Raw genomic sequence first — 14,428 nt, 5'->3', positions numbered from 1 at the left:
GAAACATTGTCTTGGAAGTCCTCTCACACTTTGTGACCTCTGCAGAATAATCTTTGGTGTGGCTTTCAGTTGCTAATAACATAGATCTGTGATGTCCACATGTGTACCATGGCTTCTCATGGAAAGTCCAACAATATTCCCAACTGGCTTTTGGAGAAGGGACTGTGCAGTACAGATGGCTTCTAGAGTGGATCCCTCTAGGCCACCAGGGAATCCTAATTGGCAAGGTGAGTGGGTGTAGGTCATTTGTTGCCCAATGCACACTTCTCACCTATAGTTAATGAGCAGCTCCTGCTGAGAGACAGATCAGCCATTCTGGCTTTTTTTCCCTAATTTGATTTTACACTAGCGGTAAACTCCTTCTATCCCACCAAGGAGTCACTGGGTGTAATCAAATCAATGGTCTTTCTTAGACTGTCCGCTCCATCCAAATTTATTTCTATTATGGTCTATCACCTCCTAGTCCACTTGTTTTTTAAATAAAATTGTATTTGAAGGGATGATGGTTGAAGGGCTAGCACTCTGCCCTTGCGTCTGCCTAGACCGCCACCCACCATTCTCCTTCCGCTATCTGCAGCCAGTTTCGAGGGTCCAGTGTGAATTAATTCCTGGATCTGCTAAACTGTAGTCGCTGTACCCGTCTAGGTTTCCAGGATAAACTTGTAAACTTGGTACTTGTATAGCGCACGACTCACCACTGAGGCATCTCGGCGCTGTACTCATACCGCTGTAGGAACCCTTCCTGGCTTTTCCCTGTGAAGTGTCCACTCCTGGGCACCCCCATGGTGAAACCAGGCATCCCAGCGCTGTTGGGGCCGTTGTGGAGGTTAAGCAAGCTATTGCCCAGAGTTGCAGCATGGGTCCCATGATTAGAATAGGCACTGAGGCGAGAATATCAGGTCCGAGGAAATTTTGAGCCCGAGACCCGCCGAGGCGGGAATCGAACCCTGGTCCCGGGCCAGAGCTCTACATCAAGGATGGTTGTAGTAAAGCGATGTCCAATATGTAACTTCACCATTACACAAAATGCCTATGGGTTATTAGAACTATTAAATATGTCACCAATGTGATACTGTGCACAGTCTCCTACTAAGGTCAGTGGGCCACATGCACGTAGGTTTTATTTTGCGAGTTCCAAATAGTAAATGTTTGTGTAGGAGAGTAGGGTCTGCTATCCTATGGTCACCCCAAATTTTTGCTTTTTGCTTCACTGGTTTCTGACTTAATGTGGCTGTGGGCCTGCTAATCAGACCCACAGCCTGCTGTTCTCTCTCTAAATTGATGCCCATGCACTCTAGGTGCATTACGAATTGGAACTGGTTCACCTTATGAGCCCCTGTAATAGTGCACCCTAGGTGCCCAGGGCATAGGTGTATCCAAGGCCTACCAGGGGCTGCAGCACGTATTGTGCCACCCCTGGCCTGGCCTCCATCTGTGACACAACTGGCTGATCACTCAGCTGGGGTAAGTCGGTGTAACCACCTCTTACTTAGGTACAGTATGTCTGTGCCTAACCCTAAACTGGACACATATGTTCCTATCAGCCACTCCTATGGAAGGCCTCATCAATCCTGGAGGCAGAGTGCTTGGAAATATGTGAGATGGTGCTCTAGCATGAGCTGAGCCTGTCTGCAGCTGTCGGGAACCACTCCCTAAGCTGTTCCGGGATATTGCCATACCATATACTCTTAAGTGCATTATAATCCTCGCGGTTAAATGCTATCTTTGGTTTGGCTTTATCAAAACATGTCGAGTAAGGTGTCATACGAATTGGAATACTATCCCCTCGCCAGTTCTGGCGACGGGGATAGCATTCCACCCTTCTAGAGGGACACGACATGTGTGTAGCCTTAACCCCGGTTAAAGTTAAACAGAGCCTCAGCATCACAAAATGGATGCTGCCACCACAGACACAAGTCTGGCCTCCTGCTGCTGACCGAAACTCGACAGATGGTGGCCTGGACAAAGGGTTTCCTGCCTTGGGAGGTGCGAGCACCACCCCAGACAGGATTTTGTGTATTGGGTAGGACAGGGCTGAATAGAATCAGACATGCCCGGGGCACACAAGGTGTCCCCGTGCATAGGCCAGCCCAAACCGGTTCTGGGGCCTTCCAGCCCCAGTCCTGGCGCGGAGCTGGACAAAGGAAAGGGGGTGTAACCGCCCCCCCTTCCTGGTTCCTCCCAGAGGAGGGACCTAGTAGGTGATCCACCCCCTAGATTGGAATAAGAGGGGGAGCAGTGCCATTGCACAGCAGATCATCCCGAAATCAACTTAAAACTAAGAAGAAGACTGGACTTCGACATTCTGCTGCACAGAAGACTGAAGAAGAATCTCCCTTGTGGCCAAGGAGTGACCACCCTGTGAACACAGGTACCAACCAGCAACTCGACGTCTGCTTTGCCGCCGCCTCCCGCCGGAGCCCGAGCCCAGAGCCCGACAAGAACCAGATTCCCAGACCTCTCAGAGCCCGATCCACAGTCCCTGCAAAGAAGGGACCCGTGGAGGCACCGAGTGACGTGGGACCGGACCTCTTGGAAGACACTCGTAAAGCTGACTGCGCAGCTTCTGAGGCATCCTCGACGTTGTGCTTTGGGGATTGAGAACCCCCACCACCGAGCAGCCCTTGCACCGAAGATCAGCCCCCCAGCATCTCCACGATCTGCGTGGGGCCCTTTTGCACTGTGCCACTCGACGCGCCATCCCGGCCACTAGCCACGCGGCCAGCGGCCATCTTGGCGACGAACCCGAAGATTTAAACAGCAGGTCTGGTTGCTCCAGACCTACCCAAGCTCCTGTGAAAAGGAGCACCCGCTCTGACCTTGCTGGTCCGAGTGAACAGCATCTTTCAACTCCTGCGTGGCTTGCATTTGCCAAGGCCTGTTTGCTCCGATCAGGTCGCCGACACCGCCAACAGCGAGAAGCCTACGTGGGACAGCTCGTGACCGACTCCTGGACGTCCTCGACCCCGGGTATCCACGTGGCTGCAGAAAGAAGCTACCCGACAACGCCTGTTTGCACCCGACATCACCTGGTTCCACTCTGGTTCCACGGCAGTCACTGGCTAGTGACTTTGAACACTGTCCCCTCTGCTTTCAGGTCTTCACATCTACAGATCCACCCTTGGATCCACCGGAACTCTTCTCATCGAGCCGCCTGCAGCATCTCCTGCTCCAAGCACCATCGACCAGCGTGACGAAACCCGACACATCTTCGACCCTGTGCACCCGCTTCCTGTGGGTGAGGTAACTCAGCTCCGCCGGTGCTCCTGCACTGGTACACATCCCAAGGGCCTGTGTTTTAAGTTTCAGCTCCGTAGGTCACTCGGAAGGTTCCTAACTTTCTAACTTTGTGCTTTTTACGCACCATAGACTTTGTATTGAGAAGTGCGTGCACTTTGAACACTGCACCCGAGTCCCGTGGGCCTTTCCCGACTTAGCTAACTCCAGTCTCGAATAGCTCCAGCGATTCCCAAGGCCCTAGGCCTCTTCACTTTCCTCCTGGTATCCCTTATACCACTTATTTAGTATATGGTTTAGGTGGCCCCTAGGGCTCATCCATATTGTGCAACTTTTGTGTATTTTAAACTGTCTTGTGATTTTACGCTTGTGCTTCTGTGCTCATAAAGAGTCCAGGGGATTTTATAGTTAATAAATCAATATATATTTTCAATATATATCTGTGTGGTGTCCCTTTCATTTGGTATTCAAGGGGGTTGTGTATGGTATAACAGCTGGCTTCACATGCCTTTCAGAGTTTAGCCTAAGACTGCTTTGTCCACGTTACCACTAGGATAACTGGTCTACAAGGTTGAATTACAACCATCATCATAAGGGTTGCTTGGCATGGTACAAAGTGATCACTAGAACTAGTGAGCATTATATACCAGGCCAACTTCTCACATTGGTGAGCAGCGGATTGGGATCTGAGCTTGCTGTTGTTTTACCATTACAATCTTTGAGATTATCATTTGAAAGATCATACAGGTACCTGCTAGGTACATATAAAACAAGACTAGTATACTTAAGTTCTACTGAACTTAGTTGTTGTAGAGCAAAGGGAGTAGCACACCCTAGCTACAACTACTAGATAGGTTTAGTAGGTAAACACCAGTGTAGGTAGATTGCAACACATCCACCCACACTAGAGCAATGTCTGGAACAGAGGGGTCCAGTGGACTTACTCCTGTTGAGAGTGACCCTCCAAGGGCACCATCCCAGTTTGCTATTTTTCCTTTTAAGGAATTAAGACAGCTTTGTGTCTTAAGGGGTCTGAAGACAGGGCCTACCCCTACTACAGACCACCTAAGAGAGCTCTTGGATCAGTCTGAGGCTCTAAAGACCTCTAAAGCAAACCCCACAGGGAATGCTGAAGGAGGCCATCCTTCAGAGGATGACACTGTAGACACCCCTACCCCTATCATCCTAGTAGATGAGGAAGCCTCCACCACTGGAGCTCCTCAGGTAGATGAAGAGGAAGAAGAAGAAGAGGAGGAGGAGGTGGAAAGCAGTGAGTCAGATGATGACAGAGATAGTCAGGTGCTGGTCAGTAGACTGAACCAGGCTAACTTAAGTCAACTTGGGAATGAATCAGGTAACAACCCATTCAGACCCCCAGGTGGACTTAACCAGGGCCATAGGAGGAGAAGGCATCACTCAGGTGAATCCAACACCTCCCATGTCTCTAGAGGCTCTCATGGTCACTCCAGAAAGGAGATGACTAGCCCTCAGAGAAGGGAACATGAGGCCAAGATGAGAGAGGCTGAGCTTAGGATCCAGAGGCAAGAGTTAGAGGTTGCCCTGGCTAAGGAGAAACTTGCTAGAGCAAGACAGCCTAGAGAGAGTGGGGTAATAGAACCCACTGGTGGCAGCAATATCCACAAGGATAAAGACAGGTCTTTTGATAATAGAAACCTGAGTAAGATTGTGCCCCCCTACAAAGCTGGGGATGACATCCATAAATGGATTACTGCAATGGAGAGAGCCTGCAGAGTACAGCAGATCCCTCAGGAGCAGTGGGCAGCAATCTTGTGGCTCTCCTTTGAAGGTAGAGGCCGAGACAGACTCCTCACAGTTAGTGATGGGGATTCTAGAAACTACCTGGTCCTGAAGAGTGCTCTGATTGATGGGTTAGGCTTAACCACTGAACAGTACAGGTTAATGTTCAGAGATACCCAGAAGACACAGACTCAGGACTGGTCTGAATTTGTTGAGTGTGCCACTAAGGCTCTGGAGGGTTGGTTGCTGGGAAGCAAGGTTACAGACTATGAAGGATTGTACAATTTGCTGATGAGAGAACAAATTTTAAATAATTGTCAGAACCAGCAGTTGCATCAACATTTGGTTGACTCAGATTTGACCTCTCCCCAAGAATTGGGAAAGAGGGCAGATAAATGGGTAAGAACCAGAGTTAAGCAAAAGAACCAGAACCAGAACCAGGGTGGTGACCAGAAGAAAACAGACCAGAAGGGTGGGGAGCAGAAAGCTAAAGACCAGAAGTCTTCAACAGGGCCCCAAACTGAGACAGAGGGTGGGTCCCAAACTTCCAAAAAGAAGAAGAAAGAAGGTCAGAAGAAACCCTGGTGTAAAACTTGTAAGAACACCTCTCACTGGACAAGTGAGTGTAAAAAGGGTGGAGCCCCCAACACTGCAGCCCCTAAGGCACCTGCACCCACTAGTACAGTTAGCAGTGTTGGTCCTCAAGCCAAGGGTTTAGTAGGAATCACTTTGGGAACTGAAGGAGATTCTGACCTAGTCAGAACCCTTACACAGGCTGTTCTGGTTTGTGAAGGGGACATAGATTTGACCCCTGACATAAGTCCCAGTAACCTGGGCAAATACAGACAGACACCTTTGATTAACAACAAAGTGGCTCAAGCTTACAGGGACACATGTGCCAGTGTCACTATGGTGACACCTAACTTTGTGGACCCTGGACAATACATGCCAGGCGATGATTACCTGGTGACCAATGCCAGCAATGTCACTACTACACATAGTGTGGCACTTGTTAACTTTTCCTGGGGAGGGGTAACTGGCCTAAAGAAAGTTGTGGTTAGTGCTGATCTCCCAGTAGAATGTTTGTTGGGCAATGACCTGGAGAACTCTCTATGGTCAGAAGTTGAGTACAGGACTCATGCAGAGATGTTAGGGATATCATCACATGTCCTTGCTGTGACCAGGTCACAGGCCAAAAAGTGCCTCTCTGAACCTCAGGTCTTGGATCCTGGAACAATGGACCAAGTACCTCCCAAGAAGAAGAACAGGAGGGTTAAGGCTGTGCCTTCCCAACTGCCTACAAGTGAGGATCAGGCTTCACAGGAAACTGATCTAGAGACCCCTGAAGGAACTGTCCCTGAAGAACTTGAACCTGATCAGGTTGAGTTTCTGGGGACAGGGGGACCTTCTAGGGCAGACTTGGGGCAGGCTCAGTTAACCTGTCCTTCTCTTGAACCCCTCAGACAGCAGGCTGCTGCTGAGGCTGCTGGGAATGCTCAAGGTGCCCATAAAGTATATTGGGACGATGGACTCCTTTATTCAGAGGCTAGAGACCCCAAGCCTGGTGCTACCAGGAGGTTGGTTATACCTCTGCAATTTAGGGGCTTCCTACTCACCTTGGCCCATGATATTCCTTTAGCAGGACACCTAGGCCAGAACAAGACTTGGGACAGGCTTGTCCCTCACTTTCACTGGCCTCACATGTCTGAAGACACCAAGGAGTTTTGTCGCTCCTGTGAAACCTGCCAAGCCAGTGGTAAAGCAGGTGGAACAACAAAGGCCCCCCTGATACCACTACCTGTGGTGGGGGTTCCCTTTGAGAGAGTGGGGATTGATATTGTTGGTCCAATGGATCCCCCTACAGCATCTGGGCACAGATTCATACTGGTGGTAGTGGATCATGCCACCAGGTACCCAGAGGCAATTCCCCTTAGGACCACAACAGCTCCTGTTGTGGCCAGGGCCTTACTTGGAGTTTTCTCCAGAGTGGGGTTTCCTAAGGAGGTAATATCAGATAGAGGTACCAACTTCATGTCTGGATATTTGACAGCTATGTGGAAGGAATGTGGTGTAAACTACAAGTTCACCACTCCTTATCACCCACAATGCAATGGGCTTGTTGAGAGATTTAACAAGACCCTAAAGGGCATGATTAAAGGATTACCTGAAAAGCTCAGGCGAAGATGGGACATCCTTCTGCCCTGCCTTTTGTTCGCTTACAGAGAGGTCCCTCAAAAGGGGGTTGGCTTCAGCCCCTTTGAATTGTTGTTTGGGCACCCTGTAAGAGGACCCCTGTGTCTTGTGAAGGAAGGATGGGAGTTACCTCTCAAAAAGCCTAAACAGGACATAGTGGACTATGTACTTGGTCTCCGCTCCAGGATGGCAGAGTACATGGAAAAGGCATCCAAAAACCTTGAGGCTAGCCAAGAATTACAAAAAGCTTGGCATGACCAAAAGGCTGTCCTTGTTGAGTTTCAGCCTGGACAGAAGGTATGGGTGTTGGAGCCAGTGGCCCCAGCAGCACTCCAAGACAAATGGTCTGGACCCCATACAATTCTGGAAAAGAAGGGAGAGGTTACCTACTTGGTGGACCTAGGAACTCCCAGGAGCCCCCACAGGGTGCTCCATGTGAACAGATTGAAGGCATATGTCAGCAGGGCAGACATGGGCTTGCTCATGGCTACAGATGAGGGACAGGAGGAAGAGAGTGACCCTCTCCCAGACCTGCTCACTCAGAACCCTGAGGATGGCTCAGTTGATGGTGTGGCCTTAGGTGGCAGCCTCACTGAACATCAGCAACATGACTGCAGACAAGTTCTACAGGCATACAGGCATATGTTCTCATTGACACCCAGTCAGACTAACTGGTGTACACATGTGGTGGACACTGGTGACAGTCTTCCTGTAAAGAGCAAAATTTACAGGCAACCTGACCACGTCAGGGACTGTATAAAGACTGAGGTGCAAAAGATGCTGGAATTAGGTGTCATTGAGCCTTCAGAGAGCCCCTGGGCTAGCCCAGTGGTTCTGGTCCCCAAACCTCACACCAAAGATGGCAAGAGAGAGATGAGGTTCTGTGTGGATTACAGAGGACTCAATGCTGTCACCAGGACAGATGCACACCCTATTCCAAGGGCAGATGAGCTCATTGACAAGTTGGCTTCTGCCAAATATTTGAGCACATTTGACTTAACAGCTGGCTACTGGCAAATCAGGTTAGCTGAGGAGTCTAAAGCCAAGACAGCATTTTCTACCCCTAGTGGGCATTATCAGTTTGTGGTGATGCCCTTTGGTTTGAAAAATGCACCTGCCACCTTCCAAAGGTTGGTGAACCAAGTCCTCACTGGGTTGGATGACTTTTGTGCAGCTTATCTGGACGATATTGCTGTCTTTAGCTCCACCTGGGAGGATCACCTGATCCACCTGAAGGAAGTGCTTGAGGCTCTGCAGAAGGCAGGCCTCACTATCAAGGCAACAAAGTGCCAGATAGGGCAGAGCAAGGTTGTATACCTGGGCCACCTTGTAGGTGGAGGCCAAGTTCAACCACTGGAGAGTAAGATCCAGACCATCAAGGACTGGTCCCCTCCAACTACCCAGACTCAGGTCAGAGCTTTCTTGGGCCTGACTGGGTACTACAGGAAGTTTGTTAAGAACTATGGGTCCATTGTGACTCCTCTTAATGATCTGACATCCAAGAAGATGCCCAAAAAGGTTCAGTGGACAGAAATCTGTCAAAAGGCATTTGATGACCTGAAGAAGGCCATGTGCTCTGCACCTATCCTGAAGAGTCCTGACTACTCAAGAGAGTTCATTGTCCAAACAGATGCTTCTGAGTTGGGAGTGGGAGCAGTGCTTTCACAGCTTAATGTAGATGGCCAGGACCAGCCCATTGCTTTCATTAGCAGAAGGCTGACCCCCAGAGAGAAACGTTGGTCAGCTATAGAGAGGGAGGCCTTTGCTGTGGTGTGGGCCCTGAAGAAGTTGAGACCATACTTATTTGGCACTCACTTCAAGATTCAGACCGACCATAAGCCCCTCCTATGGCTTAATCAGATGAAGGGTGAAAACCCCAAACTACTCAGGTGGTCCATTTCCCTACAGGGGATGGACTTTACAGTGGAGCACCGCCCAGGGACTGACCATGGCAACGCAGATGGTCTCTCCAGGTACTTCCACTTAGAACATGAAGACACAACTGGTCAAGGTTAGTCTAATGTCCCTGCGTTTGGGGGGGGGTTATGTAGGAGAGTAGGGTCTGCTATCCTATGGTCACCCCAAATTTTTGCTTTTTGCTTCACTGGTTTCTGACTTAATGTGGCTGTGGGCCTGCTAATCAGACCCACAGCCTGCTGTTCTCTCTCTAAATTGATGCCCATGCACTCTAGGTGCATTACGAATTGGAACTGGTTCACCTTATGAGCCCCTGTAATAGTGCACCCTAGGTGCCCAGGGCATAGGTGTATCCAAGGCCTACCAGGGGCTGCAGCACGTATTGTGCCACCCCTGGCCTGGCCTCCATCTGTGACACAACTGGCTGATCACTCAGCTGGGGTAAGTCGGTGTAACCACCTCTTACTTAGGTACAGTATGTCTGTGCCTAACCCTAAACTGGACACATATGTTCCTATCAGCCACTCCTATGGAAGGCCTCATCAATCCTGGAGGCAGAGTGCTTGGAAATATGTGAGATGGTGCTCTAGCATGAGCTGAGCCTGTCTGCAGCTGTCGGGAACCACTCCCTAAGCTGTTCCGGGATATTGCCATACCATATACTCTTAAGTGCATTATAATCCTCGCGGTTAAATGCTATCTTTGGTTTGGCTTTATCAAAACATGTCGAGTAAGGTGTCATACGAATTGGAATACTATCCCCTCGCCAGTTCTGGCGACGGGGATAGCATTCCACCCTTCTAGAGGGACACGACATGTGTGTAGCCTTAACCCCGGTTAAAGTTAAACAGAGCCTCAGCATCACAAAATGGATGCTGCCACCACAGACACAAGTCTGGCCTCCTGCTGCTGACCGAAACTCGACAGATGGTGGCCTGGACAAAGGGTTTCCTGCCTTGGGAGGTGCGAGCACCACCCCAGACAGGATTTTGTGTATTGGGTAGGACAGGGCTGAATAGAATCAGACATGCCCGGGGCACACAAGGTGTCCCCGTGCATAGGCCAGCCCAAACCGGTTCTGGGGCCTTCCAGCCCCAGTCCTGGCGCGGAGCTGGACAAAGGAAAGGGGGTGTAACCGCCCCCCTTCCTGGTTCCTCCCAGAGGAGGGACCTAGTAGGTGATCCACCCCCTAGATTGGAATAAGAGGGGGAGCAGTGCCATTGCACAGCAGATCATCCCGAAATCAACTTAAAACTAAGAAGAAGACTGGACTTCGACATTCTGCTGCACAGAAGACTGAAGAAGAATCTCCCTTGTGGCCAAGGAGTGACCACCCTGTGAACACAGGTACCAACCAGCAACTCGACGTCTGCTTTGCCGCCGCCTCCCGCCGGAGCCCGAGCCCAGAGCCCGACAAGAACCAGATTCCCAGACCTCTCAGAGCCCGATCCACAGTCCCTGCAAAGAAGGGACCCGTGGAGGCACCGAGTGACGTGGGACCGGACCTCTTGGAAGACACTCGTAAAGCTGACTGCGCAGCTTCTGAGGCATCCTCGACGTTGTGCTTTGGGGATTGAGAACCCCCACCACCGAGCAGCCCTTGCACCGAAGATCAGCCCCCCAGCATCTCCACGATCTGCGTGGGGCCCTTTTGCACTGTGCCACTCGACGCGCCATCCCGGCCACTAGCCACGCGGCCAGCGGCCATCTTGGCGACGAACCCGAAGATTTAAACAGCAGGTCTGGTTGCTCCAGACCTACCCAAGCTCCTGTGAAAAGGAGCACCCGCTCTGACCTTGCTGGTCCGAGTGAACAGCATCTTTCAACTCCTGCGTGGCTTGCATTTGCCAAGGCCTGTTTGCTCCGATCAGGTCGCCGACACCGCCAACAGCGAGAAGCCTACGTGGGACAGCTCGTGACCGACTCCTGGACGTCCTCGACCCCGGGTATCCACGTGGCTGCAGAAAGAAGCTACCCGACAACGCCTGTTTGCACCCGACATCACCTGGTTCCACTCTGGTTCCACGGCAGTCACTGGCTAGTGACTTTGAACACTGTCCCCTCTGCTTTCAGGTCTTCACATCTACAGATCCACCCTTGGATCCACCGGAACTCTTCTCATCGAGCCGCCTGCAGCATCTCCTGCTCCAAGCACCATCGACCAGCGTGACGAAACCCGACACATCTTCGACCCTGTGCACCCGCTTCCTGTGGGTGAGGTAACTCAGCTCCGCCGGTGCTCCTGCACTGGTACACATCCCAAGGGCCTGTGTTTTAAGTTTCAGCTCCGTAGGTCACTCGGAAGGTTCCTAACTTTCTAACTTTGTGCTTTTTACGCACCATAGACTTTGTATTGAGAAGTGCGTGCACTTTGAACACTGCACCCGAGTCCCGTGGGCCTTTCCCGACTTAGCTAACTCCAGTCTCGAATAGCTCCAGCGATTCCCAAGGCCCTAGGCCTCTTCACTTTCCTCCTGGTATCCCTTATACCACTTATTTAGTATATGGTTTAGGTGGCCCCTAGGGCTCATCCATATTGTGCAACTTTTGTGTATTTTAAACTGTCTTGTGATTTTACGCTTGTGCTTCTGTGCTCATAAAGAGTCCAGGGGATTTTATAGTTAATAAATCAATATATATTTTCAATATATATCTGTGTGGTGTCCCTTTCATTTGGTATTCAAGGGGGTTGTGTATGGTATAACAGCTGGCTTCACATGCCTTTCAGAGTTTAGCCTAAGACTGCTTTGTCCACGTTACCACTAGGATAACTGGTCTACAAGGTTGAATTACAACCATCATCATAAGGGTTGCTTGGCATGGTACAAAGTGATCACTAGAACTAGTGAGCATTATATACCAGGCCAACTTCTCACAGTTTGTGATTCGCTATTAGGAAATCACAAACACCTATGTTTGAATGTGTCCTTGACACATTTATTGATTACTAATGGGGGGTGGTGGGGGCAATTGACCTACGTCATTAATATTCATTAGTTAGGTTGTAATTTGCAACCCATTGGGAATTGCTAAAAGCACAAGGATGGTTGCCTGCAGGGAACAGTAGTCCAACATGCCTGTGTTTGCTTTTAAATATGGCAACGTTTTTTTGTTTCTTTTAATAAATGCAGCCAGTTTTCCTTAAAGGAAAACGAGATGCATTATAAACAAAAATGAAAAGTTTCAGTGAATTTTTTTTAAGAGTTGCCAGTGTCCTTGGGACCACTGCCTGCCCTTAAAAAAGTTTTTACAACCATTCACAAAGGGGAAGGGGTCCCTTAAGAACCCCTTCCCATTTGGGACTGGGCTACCACCTACTTGAAGTAGATGGTAAAATACGAATGTTTTGCGATCGAATTTCAGTCGCAAAACATTTGTACATGGCACTGCAAGCCTCTATTAGGAAGAGACACCCTTAAGACGCCCCTTTCTAATACCGAATCGCAAAACCCAAATTGTGATTCAGTAACAAATTACCAAATAGCTATTTAGGCTTTGTACGTGCCAAAAATGCCTTTTTGCGTTCACATGCGGGCCGATTCTGTTAATCGGCCAGTTTGCAACCGGCAAAAAGGTATGTGCATGTGTCCCGAGTTTCTAGTGGGTTGTAGTCCGATATAGTTGCTTTCAAAATCAGCTTGCTAACTAAGAATTCATACCATCAAATATACTAATTGTTTATTCTTGATAAAACATCATGAAATTACCACAAAATGCAAAGCGAACATGTCATTCAGGGTGCATTCCTCTCTACATACTTCAGCGTCTGCAGTTTTTTTTTTTTTGTAAGACCTACCCAAGATATTAACATACTCTGTGAAACTGCAGCCTGGATTTACTCTGAATGCAATGTTTGACTCGAGCAATTATAAATTCTACACTAATTTTAAATATGTCAGACCATATGTTTAGTCAGTACACATGCCTAACTTGTACATTTGTTATGTTAGACAGCTTTTGTAAGCAGTATTGCAGAGTTTCTTGGCCTGTGACAGTCAACAGGGTGCAAACCTTTGTTAGTTGTGGATTTTTCCATTGGCAGGCTAGGTTGCTTGAAAGGGGCAGATATGTGCTGTGATATAGCCTACAGGATGCCATGAAGGTTTTCTTTTTCTTGTATTATGTGTAACATAATTTCTGCATGTTGTCATAGGTATTGTCTAAGTAGTCTGATGTTTCTTCAAGCAATACTCTTCCATGCTACAGTATTGTGGCGGGGAGGTCGTTGTACATTACCTTACTTAAGTGAAGAGAGACAGATGGCTTCATGACTATTCAAGTCTATCTAAATGAGAGTTCATGACAATGAAATACAAGAAACTCACCCTTACCACTACGATGTTATATGGCTGGGAATGCAACTGACATTTTTAAAGAATTGCAAGTTTGGGGCTTCTTATCCATGCATTTTTCACAAAACCCCACCGGAATTGTGTCAGTAAGATCGACCTGCACATATATCGACCCCTCAGCAAATCATGATACACAGCTGTGGACTTCTAGCTATACTTCGCTCCACATATACTTGCTGTGATTAATTATTGATAGCCCATATTGTGGAGGTATTAGAAGTGAAGGTGGATATTAATACTTTGATATTATTGGTAAAACACTCTTACCAAGAGTTGTATAGGGCTCGGTTTTATAGGTAGGCATTTTTTTAGCCCCTGCTTCTTAATGTGTCTTTTTGTTTCTTGTGTATAGCTGTGACATCTACGACCCGCAGAGAATATACAGTTTCTTCTGGAGGCGAATCACAAAAATACTATTACCGGTTGCATCAGAACATTACATACGAGGACTGTATTCATGACCAACGAGTTCCTCCAAGCACGCAGAAGCTTCAAGTTGAGCGAGTGTTTGTTTTTTACAGCAGAGAAGAACGTGTCCTTCGATATGCAATGACAAACCATATTGGCCCTGTGCAAGGTATGTTACTTTCTGATAATTTTTTGTTTTTTCTTTCTTTCTGGTGGCACAACTTCAGCTGCATGTTCAGTCTAAAGAGCGGATTTGTAGAAATTGTTTTGTATTGTGCACCAGTGATGCTACTAAATACATGTACAAAATAAAAATAAAAAATAGTAAATGTTAACACACTCAGTCAACTCTACCGCTTTAGCTGAAAACAAAGTACATGTGAAATGGTTGAAAATTGTACAGATGTTCTTGCTTTAGCTCAGTTCTGATGTTGGGTGCAAGAAAAGGGGTAAGGGAAGAATGCCCTTATGCAACCATTTTATTTGAGCTATTTCTTATAGTAGGACTCTAACAGCTGTGGCCAGGCTTGACAACTTTTATTGAAACAGGAATATTTAAAACA

At 48.4% G+C, this 14,428-nt stretch overlaps 1 protein-coding gene across 1 annotated transcript in view; it reads left to right on the top strand.

The window, feature by feature from the left end:
- The window catches only part of NID2 (nidogen 2), a 269,038-nt gene that overhangs the window by 101,479 nt on the left and 153,131 nt on the right, over positions 1–14,428 (top strand). The window contains exon 8 of the mRNA XM_086937330.1: positions 13,810–14,034. Coding sequence (XP_086793456.1) covers positions 13,810–14,034 — 225 coding nt within the window. The remainder of the gene's footprint in view (positions 1–13,809; positions 14,035–14,428) is intronic.

Source organism: Lissotriton vulgaris, chromosome 9 (genome assembly GCF_964263255.1).
Source record: "Lissotriton vulgaris chromosome 9, aLisVul1.2, whole genome shotgun sequence".
Lineage (NCBI taxonomy): Eukaryota > Metazoa > Chordata > Amphibia > Caudata > Salamandridae > Lissotriton > Lissotriton vulgaris.
The sequence above is the reverse complement of the archived record's forward strand: the minus strand, read 5'-3'. Positions and strand labels throughout refer to the sequence as shown.